We start from the raw sequence: 20302 nt of genomic DNA, 5'->3' as shown, positions 1-20302 counted from the left end.
ACCCCTAATTAGGGCATTCATCATTCTGTTCTTTTTGTCCGTTGCAATTGTGAGTGAGAGCCTCAATACAGGGCCTGTGCAGTGGCTGGCACATAGTGGTGTTCCACAAATTGACTGAGTATTACTGTACTCAGCTGGGCTATGAAGAAGAGACCCAGGCCCTGCCCTGGGAAAGGGGGGCCTCCAGGCTGGTTGGGGAGAACAAGGCATAGCCCAGCCTGGGGTAAGAACGAAAGCAGAGCTCCCTGAGGTTCACAGGCTGTGGGCTGAGATGCTCCATCACCCCACTTTACTGGATGGCCCTTAATCTCCAGGCCCAGTCTGAATCAGACACGCTGATCTCCATTGCCCCACCCCACACAGCTCACGGAATCCTAAAAATAGTTTTATAAGGTCAGGACTAGGAAGGCACAGGGAAATCATTCCTTCTGCTTGCACACCTCCTAGCTTGGGGATCTTACTTCCTTCTAGGGAGATCTGTTTTAATCATGGATGGGAAGCATGTGCTCCCTGGGCCCACCAGAGCCCTCAGTTGGTGCAGCCAGAAGAGTGCGGCTTGGCATCAGGTGCAGGTACATCTCTCTTGCCTTCTAACCATCTCTCATGGCAAAGCCCTCAGCCTCAGCTTCTGAAAGCTTGTGTGTGTGTGTGTGTGTGTGTGTGTGTGTGTGTGTGTGTGTGTGTGGTGAAGGTGAAGCTGGGCCACCACTCAGACACAGACACTCTGAGATGGCTTCTGAGGATGTTTCCAGGATGAGAGGCTTCAGACAAACAATCCAGATAGGGTCTCAGCGTGCTTGACAACTGGGGTCCGGCTGGAGATGTGAGGGGGGTTCTAGGTGGTGCAGTGATTGCTGCCCCCACAGCCTCCCGCAGACCACACGCCTGGCTCCCATCCCATGTTCCACAGGGCACAGACAGGCACCTACACACACGCACACACTCAGAACCCACACTGAACGACCCCACCTGGAGGCTGTGTAATTCCAGCAACCTCTACTGCCCTTTTCCCCAGAGCCTCAAGCCAGTCCATGATTTGCCAGGAGGAAGGCAGGCACGGGTTGTTCTCCTTGAGAGATGGTGCTGGGGTGCTGATTCAGACACCACTCATTATGGGGGCGCAGGAATAATGCTGCCCACAGCCCCTGACTCAGCCCAGCAGGTCAGTCCTGGGACCTCCGATTAGGGAAGATGCAACACCCCGCACCCTCTGGCTTAGCAGAACCTACGCCTGCATGTCCTCCCCGCAAAACATGCGCTCGCCCCAGCCCTCCTGCCTCCTACCCTCCTCCTCTCCTCTCTGGTAGTAGGGTCTGGTCACTGCACTCACTCTGGGGGATTTGGGACTTAGCATATCCGCCCTCCTGGGATAGGTCCCCCTCCTGGGCAGGGGAAGCATTGTCTAAACAATGAAGCCCTAATGAGGAACTTCAGGCAACGGGAACCTACAATGAGGGAGGGAGGTTTACATTCAAAGAGGAGGAAGTATTTCCTTCTCCCCTTTTTTGGGCTGTCACCGCATGGAGCATGGGAATTGTGGGCAAATCACTGGCTTACTGAGATTAGACGCTGTATTGGGGGTAGAAGCAGAAGGCGCGCCCCCAACATTGTAAGGGGTCCTTAACGCCAGCGGTCTGCGGTACCGCGGCCCTCAGCAGCTTTGTGTCGCTGGGTCCAGAATCCTCTTTACTCCCTAAACCGCCTTCCCAGGAGGCCGGTGAAGAGCAGGCAGCGAGGGCCGGGGGCACTCACGGGTCGTGTTGTACTTGACGCCGTTGAAGTACTCGGGGCACGGCCTCTCCACGAGGGCTCCGGCAGCGCTGCGGGGCCAGCAGGTTCCGATCTGGTCCAAGGTCGTGTTGCAGTAGGAGTAGGGACCTGGTGGCGGGAGAGAGCGCAGTAGGGCTCAAAGGGGCCAGCAGCGACGCTGGGCTCTCGGAGCGCGGGGTCGGGGCGCACCCAGCGCGCGAGAGAAGGAGCCCGCGCAACCTCCGACCGCTCGCCTCCCGCCTACCCTCGGGGTCCAGGGGTGGCCCCCAGCCGTCCAAAAGCAGCTCTTCAGCCAGCGCCAGGCTGCAGTTGGCCTCCAGCAGGCTGTGGAGCAGTGCCACGTCCATCGCGCCCCGCAGCCGCGTGCCGAGAGGGAGTGGGAGTGCGCGCCCGGCGTGGCTGCGAGGGAGTGGACGCGAGAGTGAGCGGCCGAGAGGGCGCGGGGTCCTGGCCCCCGCCAGCCCAGCCCCGATCTCCCGGGCAGCCTCTGGGCCCCACCTCCGGTCGCCCAGAGCTGTCAAGTGGGGACCTTCCCGGAGAGGAGCCGCTGAGCGCACGGAGCTGCGGGTACAGCCGCTCCGCCGCGGCCAATGGCTGCGCCGGGGGGCGGGGCCGGGCGGCTCCTCACGGAGGGGCTCAGTCTCCAGCCTCTGGGCCCTCCACCCTGCCCAGAGTGCGGCTTCTCAGTTCGCAGCTCTTTTCCACTCGCGGCGTCCAGAGGAGGGCGGTGGGCTGGAGAGCGTGGGCCTGGGGTGACGGAATGCCCATGTGCGGGGATCGCAGGCCCCCGAGCTGCAGGGGGCAGCAAAGCGCGCCCACCTGCCCGCCTGCCCGAGGAGAACACTGCAGCTCTGCTAACCGAGGGACAGCCGCGACCCAAAGTTCGGCAGCTCTCCGCCTGAGCTTCCCCTCCCTGAGCGAGGACACTGGAGGGAGGCAGGGATGGAGAGCCCATGGGCAGATCTGCATCCTCCAAAAGCCTCTATAGCCTCTGGGAAGGAAATGGATTGAGGAGGCCTGGAGGGAAACAGGGAGACACCCAGGAGTCTAATGAGATCAAGTGGCCTGAGTGGGTTGAAGACCTTGGATCAGGCCGTGGAAGCTGGAATGGAGAGAGATTTCGGAGGGGCAGCCAGACCTGGTGAGGAGGAACTGGAGTGGGTGGCTGGTTTTAAGCAGGAGCCCGGAGGCAAGGATAACATCAGGTTTCCTGCTTGAGTGACTGGGTGGCCATTTAATCAGATGGAGTAAGTCTAGGGGAGAAATTGGCTGAAATTATCTGGAAGGCTTTATACACCCAGGTGTTAGTGCCTTGGGCACCAGAAAGAATAAGGGAAGAAGTGAGAATGTGTCTCTCTTCCTTGAGGCTTGGGCAGGGCCTCACCTGACCCTGGTTTCCACACCAGTAGTGGGGCAGGGGTGGGGAGAATCAGGGCCCACAGCAGGTGTGGAGGAGCTGGCAACCTTCCCAGAGAACTTGCCCAGGCCCCCCACCCCACCCTGGACCAGAATGCCTCCTTGGTGATCTGCTGTGGCTGCACCCTCAGAGTGCCCAGGGCGGGCCTGCTGTGTCTGCCAGCTGAGTGGGGCATCAGGCTCGGGAAGCAGGGCCTGAGGTGAGGCATGCTTCCACTCAGGCTGCATTTTGGTCCAGCCTCTGACTCTGCTCTCCCTGCCATGGTACCACAGGCAGGATGCTTGCCCTCTCTTCTGGAGCTTTCTCCATCAGTGAAATCTTCCCTGAGGCCCCTCTCAGCTCTGAGACTCTCTGATTCTGAGTTATGAGATGGAGAGTCTGGGGAAGACATACATGTGTGTTGTGTGTTGTTTGTTTCTATCTTTAGAGGGCAAGGAGAGCTGGAACCTAGTCTCAGAAACCAGTCCTGTTCCCCTGCCATCCTCCACATAAACCTAAGCTGCTAGGAAAGGCTGAGACCACCATGAACTAGCACCATGCCCTGGGCAGAGAGAGGTGAAGCAGCAGGCAGGCTGCTTTTGTGTGCTCTGCTCTCACCAGCCGCCATATTAATGGTGCTGTCACTGCCCAGGCAGAGCGAGTGAGACCATACTAAGACCAGGGCTGAGCCCTGGAATCTCTCCAGGGCCTGCTGACTGGCAGGTACAAGGTGCTGAGCAGCCAGCCAGGTCTATCCTCTGCCTCCTGAATGGGCAGCGAGAGCCCAGGCTCAGCTCTGGGCAGCTGCAGGGGTAGAGGTTCCTTGGTCTTCATATTATCCACTGCCAGGAGCAGGGGAGGACCTAGGCAGAGTCCTACCCTCAGCTCCTAAACTGAGCCCTGTTACCCAGGGTCCCACACAGGCCAGAGTGTGGCTGCCCAGGTCAGCCCATGTATTCACAGGGAAATAGTGTCCCTCATATACAAGGGATAGCCCTTCCCTTCACACAGCACAGTGCAGCACGGAGGAAGGGAGAAATCCTAAGCCAAGCTTAAGTTATTATCCTTGTTCGTTACTGGAGCCACCACCTAGGTGGTGCCTAAAGCACCTATAGATGCAGCTATGTCCAAGACGTGGTGTGCTCCCAATGACCAGAGGCCAGGGACTTCTCATCTCATGCAGATTTCTGCAGAATGGAGGGTTGGCCTGGGTGAACTGGATCGCTCTTAACTGGGAGAGCTCACATACCAAAGATTCTTCTGGGAAGTGACCATTTTTCAGGGGCAGAGTCAAAGGCTCTTCTGCATCCTGAGTGAGCAGTTGGGGTCTGAGCACAGACCCACAGACCCACAGACCCAAGGTCCCCTGGATGTGGGGCCATTTCTTCATGGATCTTATTATTATAGGCACAGTTGTCATTCTAGATGTGACAGAGGGAAAACTAGAAAAGGTAGCAGTTTGGGAACAAATTGATTTTACAGCTCACTGTAGTGTCTTCAAATAGGTAAATGAGGAAGAAATTGGGAAGAGCCCCAAAATTCCCTCAGTTTTACTGAGTCCAAGTACAAACAAACAAAGACAGGGGCATTTTTGCTGACTAAAGAAGCAGAGGTAGATTACAGGCTTTGGGATAGTGATGGGTTCCCAGGGCTGCAGGCCAGCCCCATCCCAGCTGGAGACCAGGAATTAGGGGATAAGTATTTGGAACAGTTTGTGTGTCCCCAAGCTGCTGGGGACAGGTTGGCAAATAGGTTCAGGGAAGTGTGACAGGTACTTTGGAAGACCCCTGTGTACCATGAGCAGCAGAGTAAGGCAGGTGCCTCTGGTGCCCTGCATCCCATCCCATGGCCCACCTCTGATGTCAGCTGCAGCAGCAGTGGACAGTTTCAGGCCAGCTCAGACACACTTGCAAAGTCTAATACATGGCATCAAACAGGCATGTAGGCACAACAGAATCACACACAGAGCCACAGTTATGCATCTTCACCATACATACACATTCTCTCATTCATCCTCTACCACTCAAATGTCAGCTGGAAAACAGGATTTAAAGGGACAGGATGCATCTTTGCTTCTCTAAGGCACTGTCCTTGGTTAGACTACATAGACAGGGAGTCTATTAAGGCACAGCTGGAATAGTCGTGGTGTTTCCTGGGAATTACGATGGGGTTGCTGAGGGCACAGAGGTTCCAGAGGGGCCTGAAGGTGCTGCACTCTTGCCCTGTGCCACTGGAGGCAGGGGTCCCAGGCCAGGCACCCCCTCCTCACCCTATCCTACTCCACTGCAGGACAGAGGAAGCGGCCTGGTGTCTTCATGTCAAACCATGAGACTAAGCTGTGGGGACAGAAAGGACCCTTAGTGACATCCAATCCCACATTCTTGTTTTACAGATGGACAATAGGATTCCCAGACAAGGAAAAGAGGTTTCCCTCCCCTAGTTCTCCCAGGCCATCCTCATCTCTGCAGCAGCCCAAATGGGCTCCCTGTCTCCTCATGGCAGATAAAACGATGTTTTATAATTATGATCCTGTCACTCTTCCTCATAGGAGTGCCGCCAACCCGTTGCCCTTGAGATGGAGACCACCTCTTTGGTATTGCAAAGAAGGTCCTTCGTGATCATCTATCCCTCATCCTCATCCTTCTGCTCCATTTGAAAGGCCCTCCAGAACAATGTGTCATTCCTGGGAACCATTCGCTATCTCTGTTCCTGGTTTGTATTTCTGCACTGGAAATGGCCTTACAGCTCCACACTCATCCTTCAGACATGCAGCTCCTTGGTGACCCCATCTGCTGGGTGCTGGCCTATGTCACATCCAGGTTGCTTTTTATTCATTGTCTCATCTACCAGCCCATGCCTCCCCAAGGGCAGGGCTGGTCCTGTTCACTAACCCATCCCCAGCACCCATTGGAATGCTCTAGACTTCAGCCCAGTGAATCACTAAGAAAGAACAGATACCTTGGCAGAAGAGCTGAGGAAAGCCCAGGTCCCTGTCTTCAGGCCAAGGCTGTCTTCCCATTTGACCAACCCTGGTATGTGTGTGTAGGTTGCATTGAGGAATTATTTCAAGGTATCTTTGAATCCATTCGGATTCTTGGCCAGGTGCGGTGGCTCACACCTATAATCTCAGCACTTGGGGAAGCGAAGGCAGGCAGATTGCTTGAGCATAGGAATTCAAGACCAGCCTACAAAAAATTATAAAAAATAAACAGTCCATTTGGATTTTTATATCATCTATGGATAGGATAAATAATATGCTTCATAATATATGCCCTAATATTTTTCAAATATATGTAGATGCCTCTGTGATGAATAAAATAGAAATAATCTATTTAAAGCCTGCCTGAAGTCATAATTGCTCTGTGATTATGCATGCGTTTCCTTTTTCAGGGGCATGCAATTGAATTGATCATAGATTCATGACCCTTTGTCATTATTAGCCTGTGCATTAGCCCATGCATGGCTTAACTTTATTTTTTAGTCTTTATTTTATTTAGTCTTTTTATTGTATGTAGTAGACAATATAATAAGCCTACCACCCAACTGGAAACTACATCATTACCAGTCACTTATCTATTTATTTCTATTCTCCTTCCCCAGAGGGAACATTCCCTTGACTATTGCATTTGTCATTCTCTGGCTCATATTTTTTTCCAGTTTTCTCACAGGTATGTACATCTAAAAGATACAGTGTTTGGTTTTACTTGGTTTTGACCTCTGTGTTAGTCATGATGCATTTCCTCAAGCAGTGGACACTGAAAATAAGGTCATTATCAATTTGGGGATTTGAGAAATGATTCCTGAAGCTCAAGGGGCTCCCTAGCAGCCTCTACATCCACCTCTACATCCGGTCATGGTTCATGCGGGGTGATGCATCCCCAGAGTGGCTGCTAGGCAGCGTCACCAGCGATGCGGTGGTTGAATATTTAATGACATGGGGAAATGTTCACTCTGAGTTATAAGAGGAAAAAGCAGGTGATGAAACTATGGACACGCTATTATCCCATTTAAAAAAACAAAGAAAAGAAAAAGAAAATGAAGAAAACAATTGAACATGAGGCTCTATGGATGCATAAATTTTTGAGGGATATGAGGCATTATAAAAATTCCTGGGTTGTGGGAGAATGAGTACTTACTGTCTTCTCCTGTGAGTTAAATTTTTTTGTGCCCAATTTTATAGAAATCATGTGGATCCCTTTTGCAAATGGATGAATGCTGTTAGAAGCTGAACAGGCAAGGCTGTATGTTTGGAGAAGCTGGGACCCTATCCACTGCACTCAGAGAGGGGACCATCCGCTAAGGGAGACAGGGAAGAGTCTGTGCCACCTGCTGGAGGGAGGGCAGAGGAAGGCAGGGAGAAGGTTGTGGGTCTGCTGACAAACCCACGCTGCCTCTGAGGGTGAGGGAAGGTTGGGCTTTCCTGAAGGGAGGGGCCTCCATTTCCTGTCTGATGCTGGCATGGCCTGTGCTGGGTGTCCCTGTGGGCTCTCATTCAGCCTTCACTGTGAGCCTCCGAGGTGGACTTAGATCCATTGCTAAACAGATGAGGAAACTAGCTTCAGATGGTGTTACAGGCTAAACTGTGTTGCTCCAAAATTCGTATGTTGAAGTCCTAACTCCCAGTACCTTAGAATGTGGCCTTGTTTGGATTTAGGGTCTTCGACGAGGTGATTAAAGTAAAGTAAGGTAAGTGGGCTTTAATCCCATAGGACTGGTGTTCTTAGAAGAAGAAGAGATTGGGACACAGACATGCAGAGGAGAGACCACGTGAAGACATAGGGAGAAGATGGCCATCTGCAAGCCAAGTGGGGCGGCCTCAGGAGGAACCAACCCTGCCCACAGCTTGATCTTGGCCTTCCAGCCTCCAGAATGGTGAGACAATCAGCTTCTGCTCAAGCCCCTAGTCTGCAGTGCTATGTTCCATGGCCCCAGGACACTAACACAGATGGGTTAGGTGAGTTTCCAGGGGCTGGGCGAGGCCACTGGGTGGCAGAGCTAGGATCCAGACTTGGGTCTACCTGATCCCAACACCTGAGCTCTTGACTGCCCCAGTGGAAGGAGAACAGGCAGCAAGACTTTCTCTTTGATGCCTGGCTCGGGCAGTACCTGGAGGCTGGGTCTGGGTGCTGGCCAGCACCTTTGTTTCCTTGTGCCCTGGCAGTGGCCCCAGGCCCGAGCGAGGGTCATCCCCACTCCCATCCTGTGGATGCAGACCTGGGAAGGCCAGGATACAAGCTGGGACACTGGAGACATCTCTCTGGAACCCAGCAGAATCCAGGGCTCTGTGCAGCTCTGCAGTGGCTGGCCCTGACCCTGTGAATCAGCCACTGGAAACCTCTAAGGGGCCAGAACTCAGGGCCGGGCTGCTGCTTTGCAAGTCCTTACCAGGAAGTCACACCTGTAGCCACGGCAACCAGAAAATGTTTAGCACCTTCTGCCAGTCTCCCCGGAGTTGGAAAGCTGAGGGGTCATCCCCTTGGACTCCTGAATGCCAGCCCAGCTGACTTCCATCATGGGAGTTGGGATGGGGAGTGACCTCCCAGCCAAGCCCTTCATTATCAGTGGCAAGGCTGAACCTAGAATGGGGAAGGGCCTGCCTAAGGGCCCCCAGCAAGGCAGAAATCAAACCAGGACTGGAAACCAGCACCCCACCCACCATCCTGCTGAGCCTGGGCTGGCCCCAGGAAAGCCTCTTCCTCCCCCAGGGCCCACCCACATCTCCGGGGGCTGCTGCAGGGTGGTGGCGGAGGATGCCTACCTGAGAGGTTGGTGAGGGTCATGATGGTGTGGCAGTACCGCTCCAGAAGTGCCCACAGGGGCTGGTCTTTGGGCACCTGGGTCTGCCCGGCTGCCTAGGGGACAGCAGGGATGAGGGTCAAAGATCAGGCCCAGGCTAGCCATTGACAGCGCCTGTCTGCCCCCATCCTATCCTATCACTCATCCCTTACTCCTCTTAGTACAGAGAGGGAGAACAAGGAGGGAGATGCCCATGACCACATGGAGCAGCAGCAGAGCCTGGCCTGGGCTAGACCCAAGAAAGGCCACAGAAATGGCCCAGTGCAGTGTTGCCTCCTGGGCAGAGGCTGCTCTGTCCATCCCTCAGCCCCCAAGGCTGTCTCCTCCTCAGGCTAGCATGTGTCCCTGTGATGGGGCTCGTGTCCTTTTGTCAGCAAAGCCGGGTGGGGGGTGGGTTCCATTAGTTGTTCATTCAACCAACAAATAAATATCAGAACACCTACTGTGTGTCAGACCCTGGCTGGGGGACCTGATGGGTGTCCTTCGGGTAGTCCCAGGCCAGGTAGGGATCCTCTAGACTTAGAAAGTGCAGAAGGAAGAGGAGGCAAATGCATGATTTAACTTTGTTTCCCTGTCACACAGGTAAGCAGGCACTTGCAACGAAGAGCATTAGGTTAATACATGAGAGAGGTGCCTAACCTGGATTCAGGAAGACAGGGAAGGCTTACTGGGAGAGGTAGCATTTTGGGGCAAACAGAAAGATGAGTAGGGACAAAAGAAGGGACCATAGGGCCAGCTTAGGCACTCACTAGGGAAGAGATGTGATTGTTGCAATAATGACAATTCCATCCAAAAGATAGAAAAGCACCCAAGATCCCATCTCCTAAAAAATCATCAGAATGGGTGCTGGATGTGCACGGATAAAGTAGATGTGGGCATGTGCACCTGTGAAGGGACCATCTTCTGGTGGGAAAGATGGATAGGATGTACAGCTTTACAGCATGTACGATTTACTGAGGAGGGCAGGGGTAGCATCACAGAAGAGGTCATGCTAACGTGGGTTTTGAAGGGTGAGTAGGAGCTTGCCAAGCTGATCAGGCCAGGAAGGGCATTCTAGGTAGAGAGCACAGCATGTGCAAAGGCAGAGAGGCTGGCAAATACATGGTGTATGACTGAATGAGAGCAATGCACTCCGAATTCTAACCCTTGGCCCCATTCCTCCCAAGACCACTCCTTTTCTTGTTCTATGGTCAGTGTGTGTGTGTGAGTACATGCACACATGTGTGTGACTTTTGTGCCCCTCCTAACCCTGACATTCCTGATTCTGGGATTCCAGAAGGCACTGCTCCATCAGTGGGCAGCCCCTTCTCTTCCTGCTGCCTGTCAGATGTACTCTTCCTGGCAGCTGGGTCAATGTTTGCCCCAGGATGTCCCCAGGGGCCAGAGCCCAAAAGCCCTCAAACATCACATTCTCCACATTGGGCTCAGTCCATTTCCTGTGCTGGGACTGGAAGCTGCATGCTCAGCCTCACCACGTCAGCCTGGAGCTTCTAATGAATGATCCCACCTGCTCAGACAGGAGAGTGCTGCCCCCTGCACCCCTCCTGGAAGCCTAGGGTGAGGCAGACACCACTTAGAGGCACTCACCGCACCTGTGTTCTGCTAAACTCCCACCCACGATGCGAGGTACAGAGGGAAACGCAGGGGAGCAGGTGTGTGTGTTGTGTGTGTGTGTCACGGCACTGTGGGGGCCTCCTGAGCTGTCAGCTAGGAGTTCTGGCCTCTTGGCCTGCAGGACAAACACTGGGGGCCGTGGTCTTGCTGTCCACATATCAAGGGAGATGCTGAGAGTTCCTCAGCTCCAGCTTCTCAGGCATCAGGAAGACCTTGCTGACCCAGTGAGCCACTGCCAGGGGTTGGGGGGCTGGGGAGGGGAGGGAACACTCCAGACACTGAGACCTTCCAGGAAGAATTCTCAGGCCCTACTTTTGGCTGGGTCTGGGGAGAGTGAGGGCTTTAGGCCTGACCCATCACCCTCTTTACGGCCGCCATCCCCCTTGTTTGAGAAGCAGCTAGTAACGCCCTCCATGGGAGAGTTCCCAGTGAATCCCAGCCTCTGGACGTCAGGGTACGGGCAACCCAGAAGCATGCAGTGTCCACGGTGCGCCCTTAGGCAGATGCAGCCATTCCATTTCAGATGTTAGTGCCTTCTCTCAAAGCCCCTGAGCTGTGACATTTGTATCCCCATCACTGAGGTGATCTCCTGTTTGACTTTACCAGGGGTTCTGACACCTGCTTTGAACCCATGATGGGGTCAGGGCATCCTCCCCCAGGACTCAGGCAATGTGGGTTGTCCTTGCCTTGGATTCTGTGATCTCAGGCTGTAGCCATCTTCTGGCTGAGCAAGCACTTTGTGGGTAGTGGGCACAGGGTTACCATACTCTGCAATTGATGCTTGCTCTTTGGGTCTGGGCAAAATTTGGGACAGGCATATCAGAAGTAATTTTTGGAATAACCCCAGATCCCGGCTTCATCTCCTATAACTTCTCTGCTGGCTCCAAAAGCTGGCACAGCCAAAGATACTCATTCTCTTCAAGGGGCTTGTTTGGGTGGATTTGACTCGGTCTGAATTTGTAATCTACCCTGCAGGTGTCAATTTTGGGCAGAGCCCCTGGTGGTGGTGGTGTTGGGTGGGCAGGGAGGAGGAGGAAAGAGAGGCTTCTGTCCTCAGAAGACACATGGTCCAGGAAAGTCAGGGACAGACACATCTTGGATAATTCCATTCCAAGGACTTGAGAAGAGCTCTTAGAGTGGGTAGAGTGCACACATCCCTGTGTGCAGAGTTCTGGGGATGCTGGGCCTAGCTGTGTGGCCTTAGCAAGCCACTTAAGTTCTCTGAGCCTTGATCTCCTCCTCTTTAAAATGGGGATAATACAAATCCCATAGGATTTTGTGTGCATTCAACAAATTACTGTAGGTCAAGAGCCTGGCACGTAGAATAAACATGCTGAATGGTGACTCTTGGCAAGGACTTTGGGAGGGGGCTAGTTAGAGAGCTCTCCCAAGGTCCAGTTCAAGCTCTTCACACCCAGAAAAGCTTCCTGGAAACCCTGTGCCCCCCTTTCCCAGCTCTCCAGTCAATGTGGGATTCCGTTTGCCCTCAGCAGCTTTCCCTTGGATAATGGGACCCTGAAGGCACAGCCTCCACCTCCCCCACTGAGCTCATCCCTCAGCAGTGCTCAGTGAATGCTCATTGAGGAAACCGAAGGCCGTTCGGAGAACTGGGCATTGGAGCAGAATCTAAAAGGATGGAAGGACTTGGGCCATAAGTAGGGCAGTAAGAAGAGGAGAAAGTGACCCAGGCAGGAGCTGAGAGAGCAAAGCCTCAGAGGCAGGCGAGCCCAGGGCCCACACACGAAACCGCAGCATCTGCTATGGGGGTGCCAAGAGAAGGAGAGGGGAGACAGGCAGAAAGGGGAGGCTTCTTTCATGCGAAGTCAGCACTTACTCTAGTGCTAGACTTGCCTCTAAATGCCCTACAGAAGACGGCGGATTTAATCCTCACAGCAGTCTCTGAGGTAGCTGCAAATAACCCCATTTCACAGATGAGACTGCTGAGGCCCAGGGAAGCAAAGTCACCCACCAAAGGTCCCACTTCAGGTAAGGGGCAGAGGCAGGATTCAAGCCCAGTCAGTCAGTAGGTTACGGCTTGGTCAGGTACCCATGGGAAGAGCTGATCCTGGGTGAGGAACTGAAGACCTGTGGGTCACGGATGCTGAGAGGACCCCAGCCCCAGATGGGGTGGCTGTGGGGCTCAGGAGGCTGCTCAAGTGAGAAGCCCCTCTCTTGCCACAGATGAGCAGGGGCCTTGGAGGCAGAGACCTGGGTCACGGGAGGCAGACCCAGCCAGTGGGCAGGACCTTGCACAAGAGAGATGAGGAATTATAAATATTAGGTCTTAGCCCCCGGTTCCTGACACAGAGTCCCTAAAACCTTTGGAATTTCCTGGGTGACAGGAGTGTCATTTTTTCTAATGAGGTGACTCTTGGTGGGCTCCCAAATGGAGCTGGTTACCAGAGAAACCAAGCCATGGTTAGAAGGTTGGAGCTTTCAGCACCTTCCTACACCTTGGGGAAGGGAGAGGGGCTGGAGATTGGGTTAATATGCCTCTCTAATGGAGCCTCCATGAAACCACTCAAAGGTGGGATTGGGGGCTTCCAGTTGGTGACCACCTGGTGGTGCTGGGAGGGTGGCATCCAGTGAGGGCACGGTGCTCTGCGCCCTCCCCACAGCTTGGCCTGTGTGCCTCTCCACCTGGCTGTTCAGCTATACCCTTTGTGATAGACTTTAAAGTAAACCGGTAAATAGAAATGTTTCCTTGAATTTTGCAAAATGTTATAGCACATTATTGAACCCAAAGAGAGGGTCATGGGAATTCTTGATTTATGTAGCCTGTCCGTCGGGAGAATGAGAAGTCCTGTCTTGCGACTGGCATCTGAATTGGGGGCAGTCTTGTGGGACTGAGCCTTTACCTATGGGGGCTGATGCCAACTCCAGGAAGATAGCATCAGAATTGAATTGAATTGGAGGACACCCAGTTGGGGTCCCCAGAGAAGTGGAGAATTGCTTGGGGCAGAAAATCCATACTTTTGGTGTCAGAGTTGTGTCAGAGTGTAGAGAAGAAATAGACTGTTTTCCTGTTTCCATTTTTCTCTCTTCTGAGGGAAACATCTTGGACATCTGTGCTGATTAGCTCTTGGCTGTTCTAGGGCAGACAGCTCCCCACCATCCACACCCCAGCCCATGAAACTGACTGTAGGCTGTGGGAGCCCAGGGTCCACATCTGTGCCCCTAGTCCCTAGTTCAGAGCCTGGCACATAGCAGGTGCTCAATAAATGTTTGTCGACTGACTGACTGCTTGGATGGATTAATGAAACCATGGCCCCCTCAGCCAGGTAGAGCTACAACCCCACTCCTAATTCTGGGAGCCCAGGCTCTGGGCTTTTCCTGCTTGTTATATTTCCTTCTCTCTGAACTTCGCTCGGAGCCTAGCCTGTGTGAGGGCCCAGGTCCTGGTTCCCGCCTCTCAGTGCCTGGCATGGAGGCCCTCACCTTAGAAGAGGCAAAGGAGAGGCCCTGGCTGGGGAAGGACGCAGGAGTGAGAGCCAAGACTCCAGCTGCTCTTCTTCCACCTTGGGTCCTATCCAAACAGAACCTGTGCCCAGGGCCCAGACAGGCCTCAAATGTGTCGCCTCCCTGGAGCTTGGGGGTCTGGCCCAGTCTAGCGTTCCCTCCAGGGCCTGGCGACAAAGCTTGTGTCTAAATTTAGCCTGTGGTCTAAGCTGGGGAGATTTACAGGACCACTTGTCCTGGGCCCAGGCTGCCAGGGACCGGAGGGGAATGGGGTGAGCTCCCTCCCTCTGCTTCCCAAGGTCAGAGAAGGACTTAGCTGGGAGGAGCAGGATTCCACTCCATGTTTGCTTTCATTCAGTGGATTTCATTGAGCCTGAGCTCAGGCCCTGCCCCTTAGGGAGCACAGAGTTAGTGGAAGGAGCAAGAGGAGAGGGAAGAGGAGAAGGAGGAGGCTTGGAGGGGAAGACTGGAAAAGAGGGGAAGAGGAGTGCAGAGAAGGAGGAAGAGGGAAGGGAGGAAAGGAGGAAGGAGGAGCAGAGAGGAGAGGGGATGATGAGGAGGAGAGAAGAAGGGGTCAGAAAAGGGAGAGGGGGAGAATGGGGAGGAGAGAAGGAAGGAAGGGGAGGAAGAGGAGTGTGGGGGAAGGAGGTGGAGGAGACTGGGAAGAGAAAGGGGAGGAGGTGGGGGAGGAAGGAAGGATGCAGGAATGGGGAGGAGGGGAAAGAGGGGAGGAAGGTGGATATGAGGAAGGAGGGAGAGGAGGAGGCAGTCAGGCCCTGCACAGACATAGGGGGCAGTAATGGGAGCTGAGACTGGCCAAGGGGAGGGTGAGGGGTGGGGAGTCAGATGAGGAAAGTGGGTCATTGTTTTCTGGCGTGTCCAGGCAGGCTCCTTGGAAGAGGAGACTTTAGATACTCAGTTCTAACTTGTAGAGTGTTGGATGTTGAGTGAGGACCCCCACGGCCCCCTGGGCAGCTCCCAGCGGCTTTCTTGTTCCTAAGTCTGTGCTCGGCCAAGTTCGTCTTCCTAGGATGCACCACTCTTCCTTCGCAGTTCCCCTCCAGCTCTCCCGGGAGGCTTTAGGCCTCTCCTCGTTCTGCTGTTCTCTCTTCTCTCTGAACGCCCATGAATCCCTCTCCCCTCAGCCCTGCTTGTCTCACCTGTGCCGAGCCCCGGGCCCTGAACTCTGACTGGAGTAGGAGGGGGAAGGGGAGGGGAGGGAGAGGTGACTTGGCCCAACATAGGGGCAGGAACTGGCCAGCAGGAGGTCCTGTAACAGGCCACTTGGCCTAAAGTTGTCTCCTTAATTATCAACACATCTAATGTCCAGTTTGCATAAAAGTCACATCTCTTCTGATTTGTTTGCCATCTGTCTGAATGTCCTAAAAATAACTCGACATTAAAATTAAATAACATTAAAATTAAGCTTTTGTTAAAGGAAAAGAATCAGGAGTCAGGCTGCAGGTTGGAATCCTGGCCCTGCCACGTACCAGCTGAGTGGCCCTGAGCACATGAGCTCACCTCACTTCCTCATCTGCAAAATGGGGATAGGATGGTTTTAACTCATGGGGTTGATGTGAAGCTAAAAGTAGGCGAGGTGCATCAGTGCCCATGATAGGCCCTGTAGGGCTGCTGAGTAATATAAAATAAGCTTATTGAATAATCTGTCCCCCATGGGTTTGCAATGACTGAAAATTAGAATTTTGAGAAAGACAAACATCGCATGTTATCACTTATTTGTGGGATTTAAAATTCAAAACAATTGAACTCATGGAGATAGAGAGCAGAAGAATGGTTAGCAGAGGCTGAGAAGGGTAGTAGGGGATGGGCTAATGGGTACCAAAAAAAAAAAAAACCAGAATGAATAAGACGTAGTATTTCATAGTACAACAGGGTGCTGTAGTCAATAATTTAATTTACATTTAAAAATAACTAAAAGTATAATTGGATTGTCTGTAGCACATAGGATAAATTCTTGAGGGGATAGATACCCCATTTTACATGATGTGATTTTTACACATTGCATGCCTGTATCAAAATACCTCATGTACCCCATAAATATATACACCTACTATGTACCCACAAAAATCAAAAATAAAAATTAAGGACAGGTGCGGTGGTTCACTCCTGCAATCCCAGCACTTTGGGAGGCCAAGGTGGGTGGATCACGAGGTCAGGAGATCGAGACCATCCTGGCCAACATGGTGAAACCCAATCTCTACTAAAAGTACAAAAAAAATTAGCTGGGTGTGGTGGCAGGTGCCTGTAATCCTAGCTACTCAAGAGGCTGAGGCAGGAGAATCGCTTGAACCCAGGAGGCGGAGGTTGCAGTGAGCTGAGATTGTGCCACTGCACTCCAGCCTGGGCAACAGAGCAAGACTCTGTCTCAAAAAAATAAAATAAAATAATTAAAATTAAAATTTAAAAAGTTAGAATTTTAGAAAAAGTGACTGTAGATAAACTGGCTATAGATAAAATGGTTTAAATTAAATGAAATAGAATATGACAGCTAAGAGGATAAAGAGTAGTCCCATAATTCTTAAAGTGCTGCAAATTTGAGACTTAGGAGGAATACAAAATTAAGCAGGCATTGCCCTCAGACAGATTAAAAAAAATACTGAAACACCAACAAAATGGCAAAAACAGAGACTAAATTAGCTAGTGAGGCTAGAAAACGCTCAGAAGAGAGTTGAATTTTTGGGAAAAGTCATTAGCTGCTGGCAAATGGCCCTGGAGCCCGGCTCTGCAGACCCTCAGTGTGTGTATGTTAGGGGACACTGTGGACTCGGTCTTTGGTGTGAGTCGGACAGGTCAGGGAGGGTCCAGGGACTGCCAGGGACTTCTCTGCGTTTTATTCTCTTTGTTGAGCCTTCTTGGGGCAGATGGGCCCACCAGAAGCCAGGACCTGGGGCAAGAGGTCATAGAGGCACCATCCTGAGACCCTGGGGGGTGTCTCGCTGTCCAAAGCTCCAAGGAGCTGGACTTAGCAGGGGCTGAGAGCCTCCTGCGATCTTCACAGAGTGGGAGGCAAGTGGCATTGCTGAGCCTCTTTAAACTTGTTTCCTGTCTGTGAATAAGTGGCCCCACCTTCCTGGTGTTTGAGTAAGGTGCCTAACACCACTTAACAGCTGCTAGATTACCACCTGCCTCCAGAGCAGCTTCCTGAAGGCCTCCACGGGGAATAGGGAGCACCAGGGTCAAGGCTGGGTGGGTTCCTCCGGGCCCTCAGTGTGCCCTGGGCCAGGGCATCCTCTTCACTCAAAAGCACCAGCTGGAACCCTTACAATTGCAGATCAGACCAGGCGCCTCCCCTGCTCAGAGAACTCCCCATGTCCTCAGATCCCACCAGGACCCATACAGCTCTGCAGTCTCCTACATATGTCTTTTCAGGGTTGGGGCCCTGGGGCCTTACCCCCAACTTGCTCCCCTATCCCTTCCCTTGAATTACCCATCTCCAACCCTGCTATGCTGCCCACCTCCCACCAGGCTCCCCCATCGTGTCAAGGGCCCTCATACCTGCACATGCTTCTTCTGAGCCCATTTGCTGGAACTTGTAAATACAGACTCCTTTCTTTCCTGCCACACCCCCTTCTGGGCTATAAACTCCACAAGAACAGGAACCAGATTAGCGTTCAGACCCTGGATCCTCCCCATGGGCAGTCCTCCTTAAATACTGGATGAATAACTGAGAAGCCTCCAAGGCCGGACTCTCCTGGGCTGCCTTCCCTCCCCACTGCCTGCTCCAGGTCTCATCATCTCAGGACCCAGGAAAAAGTCCCATTGCCATGAAGGCCCCGTGAGAGGAAGGCTGGGCTTTGGCATCAGAAAGGCCGAGGTTTAAGTGCTCTCCAGCTGCTTGCATGCTGAGTGGCTGTGGGTAAGTAACTAGTCTCTATCCCAGTCTGGGATCCCCGGGAGAGCTAGGGGCAGGGCCTGGGATGACCTCAAGGGAAGCTGAGACCACAGTGTTGCCCTGAGAATCCTAGCGCACCTCTGGAGCAGCCAGCAGAAGCTTCCTCCGTCTAACCAGCTTAGGCGGCTGGCAGCATGGTCCCCAGAGGGACGGGCTGAGGGGCAACACTTGCTCCAACACTTGGATCTCCTGGAAGGCACCTGTCTGGAGAACAAGTGGGAGAGGGCAAGAGAGCTCAAAGCCCCGGATGTCTTGGGGGCAGAAGGGTGGATGGTGAACCCCCTGCACAACCTTCACCCATCCCAATTGCCAGTCTGCAATGTCACTCAAAGGACTCAGCAGGTCTGGGGGCCATCTGCCTATCGGACACTGACCACAGCTCAGCATACTACCTGCCTCCCACCTCTCTTTTCCACCTGGCCAGGCCCCCAGGAAGGCAGGGACCCTCATGTCCTCATGCTGAATCTGTGGCACCTGGCACAAAAGCATGGCTGGCATTCACTGCGTGCTCACACCACACCAAGCACGATGCTGCGTGCTTTACTTGTATTACCTCAATGTTCCTCAAAACAAGCCTGTTCAGTAAGCACTGTTGTCATCCTCATTTTACTGATGAGGAAACTGAGGATTTGAGTAACCTGTCCAAGGTCACACATTAAGCAGCAAAGCAGGGATTTGGATTGGTTTTGTTGGCAAATATCTGTTGAATTACTATTGAATGTATTATCCTCCTTATACATATAGGGACGCTAAGCCCCAGAAAATGGTCCCCAAGGCTGGTCTGTGGCAGAGTCAGGACAGTGACAGACCTCTTAGCTTCCACTCTGGCACCACTTCTCAGATTGTGAGGCCTAGGACAGGTCACCCTCCCACTCTGGGCCTCAGTTTCCCAATCTGTAAAATGGGGAGAAGGCTGGAGGTGGACCACTCCCACCAGCCTCTCCCCCACTTCTTCAGCTCTCTTTTGATGGTCGCTCTGTGTCCCTTCACCCCACCTTCCATCGGCGGCCCCTGACTCTGGACAAAGGCACGGGGTATGGCTGGATGAAGCTCAGAGTCTCGAGAAACCCTTGGAGAGGCTGGTTCTCCCAGAGCCCACTCTGTCGCCATCGCTCATGTGGTACCGGGGGCTGCCTGATTCCAGGCACTGGGAGGAAGGATGGAGACGAGGCAGCAGGGGCAGGAGGCGGCTCTCTGCGGGTCCCTGGGGGTAAGGGTCAGAACTAGGGGTGGGCTGGGGAAAGAAGTCAAGGATCCTGCAGGAGAGGTGGAGGGGGGATCATGGGGGTGGGGAGAGAATGGATAGGAGACAGGAAACCTTGGAACCTGAGGTAGTCAAGTTCTGGATGCTAGGATGTCACCCCAGAACCCTCTGCTTATTCACAGGGGTCTCCCAGTCTCATCCTGGCAGGCCTCACAGTTTCATCTTCCCTCCCCCTGCCCCCTCACCCAGACACGGAATCTCCAGTTCATCATCAGACACAGGGATCCCCAATCCAGCCCAGCCACCAGGCCCTGAGACCCCGCCCCCAGCCATGAGAGCTGGGAGCTCCGCGCTCCTGGCGCCCCACCTCGGGGACTCCCACTCCCTGCACTTACTTGGAGCAGCGGTGGGAGGAGGCAGAGCAGGCAGAGGAGGAGGTGTGGGATGTAGAGGAGGCCTGGGGGCCCTGAGGGACCCCTCATGCCAGTAGTGGCTGGGGGTTAGGGACTGGAGTGTGCTGCCCAGCACAGTGGCCACACCCTGGCCAGTCTCACCCCACCCGGCCCTGGAGGGGAGGCCAAGGTAAGGCCCTGGGCACGAGGAGGTATTCTCCACCCACTTCTTCCACAGGGCAGCGGTGACCCCGCCCCACAGCCCACAGCCTCCAGGTTATTTATAGCTGGTCCCGAACAGGGACAGCTGCTGCTACCCAGCTAGCCAAGGGGCTATGTTCTCCCTCCAGCCTGCAGAGAAGGGGTTAATACTTTCTATCTGCTGCCGGGTTAATACTTTCTATCTGCTGCCAGCATTGCCTGGGGCTGTTGCTCCCCAGGTGGGAGAGAGGAATTGAGAAAGGGAGGAGGGGGCCTAGGCTGTGGTCCCTGCTTGAGCACAGGGTTGGGCTGCCCTGGGTCTCAGCTGAGCCAGCACTGCCTAACACCTATCTGGGGAGCTTTTAACAGGTGCTAATGCCTACTGGGATGACTGAGATGGGAGTGTGGATGCTGGGGTAAATAGTAGTACTGTATCGATGCACATCTGCCGATTCTGTTACTGTACTGTGGGTAGGTGAGAGAATGTTCTTGTTCTTGGAAAATACACATTAAGGATTAAAGGGGCACCATGTTTCTAACATACTTTCAAATGGTTC

The 20302-nt window shown here is 53.5% G+C and overlaps 1 protein-coding gene across 5 annotated transcripts in view; it reads right to left on the bottom strand.

Moving 5' to 3' along the window:
- The window catches only part of CRHR2 (corticotropin releasing hormone receptor 2), a 48013-nt gene extending 28379 nt beyond the window's left edge, over positions 1–19634 (bottom strand). For 3 of the 5 annotated variants that reach the window (XM_055293513.2, XM_055293514.2, XM_055293516.2), the window contains exons 1-2: positions 2015–2300; positions 1753–1878 (exon numbers count right to left, since the gene is read on the bottom strand). In XM_055293513.2, the coding sequence (XP_055149488.1) occupies positions 1753–1878; positions 2015–2117 (229 nt within the window). In that variant the 5' untranslated portion in view covers positions 2118–2300. Of the gene's footprint in view, positions 1–1752; positions 1879–2014; positions 2301–6124; positions 6446–8924; positions 9019–19547 lie in introns of those variants that run through there. The other 2 variants (XM_055293512.2, XM_055293515.2) reach the window with 2 other exon arrangements.
- Positions 19635–20302: the final 668 nt, after the last annotated feature.

The sequence above is a fragment of the Symphalangus syndactylus genome, chromosome 9 (assembly GCF_028878055.3).
Source record: "Symphalangus syndactylus isolate Jambi chromosome 9, NHGRI_mSymSyn1-v2.1_pri, whole genome shotgun sequence".
In the NCBI taxonomy this organism is placed as follows: domain Eukaryota; kingdom Metazoa; phylum Chordata; class Mammalia; order Primates; family Hylobatidae; genus Symphalangus; species Symphalangus syndactylus.
This window is presented reverse-complemented; position numbering and strand designations above follow the sequence as displayed.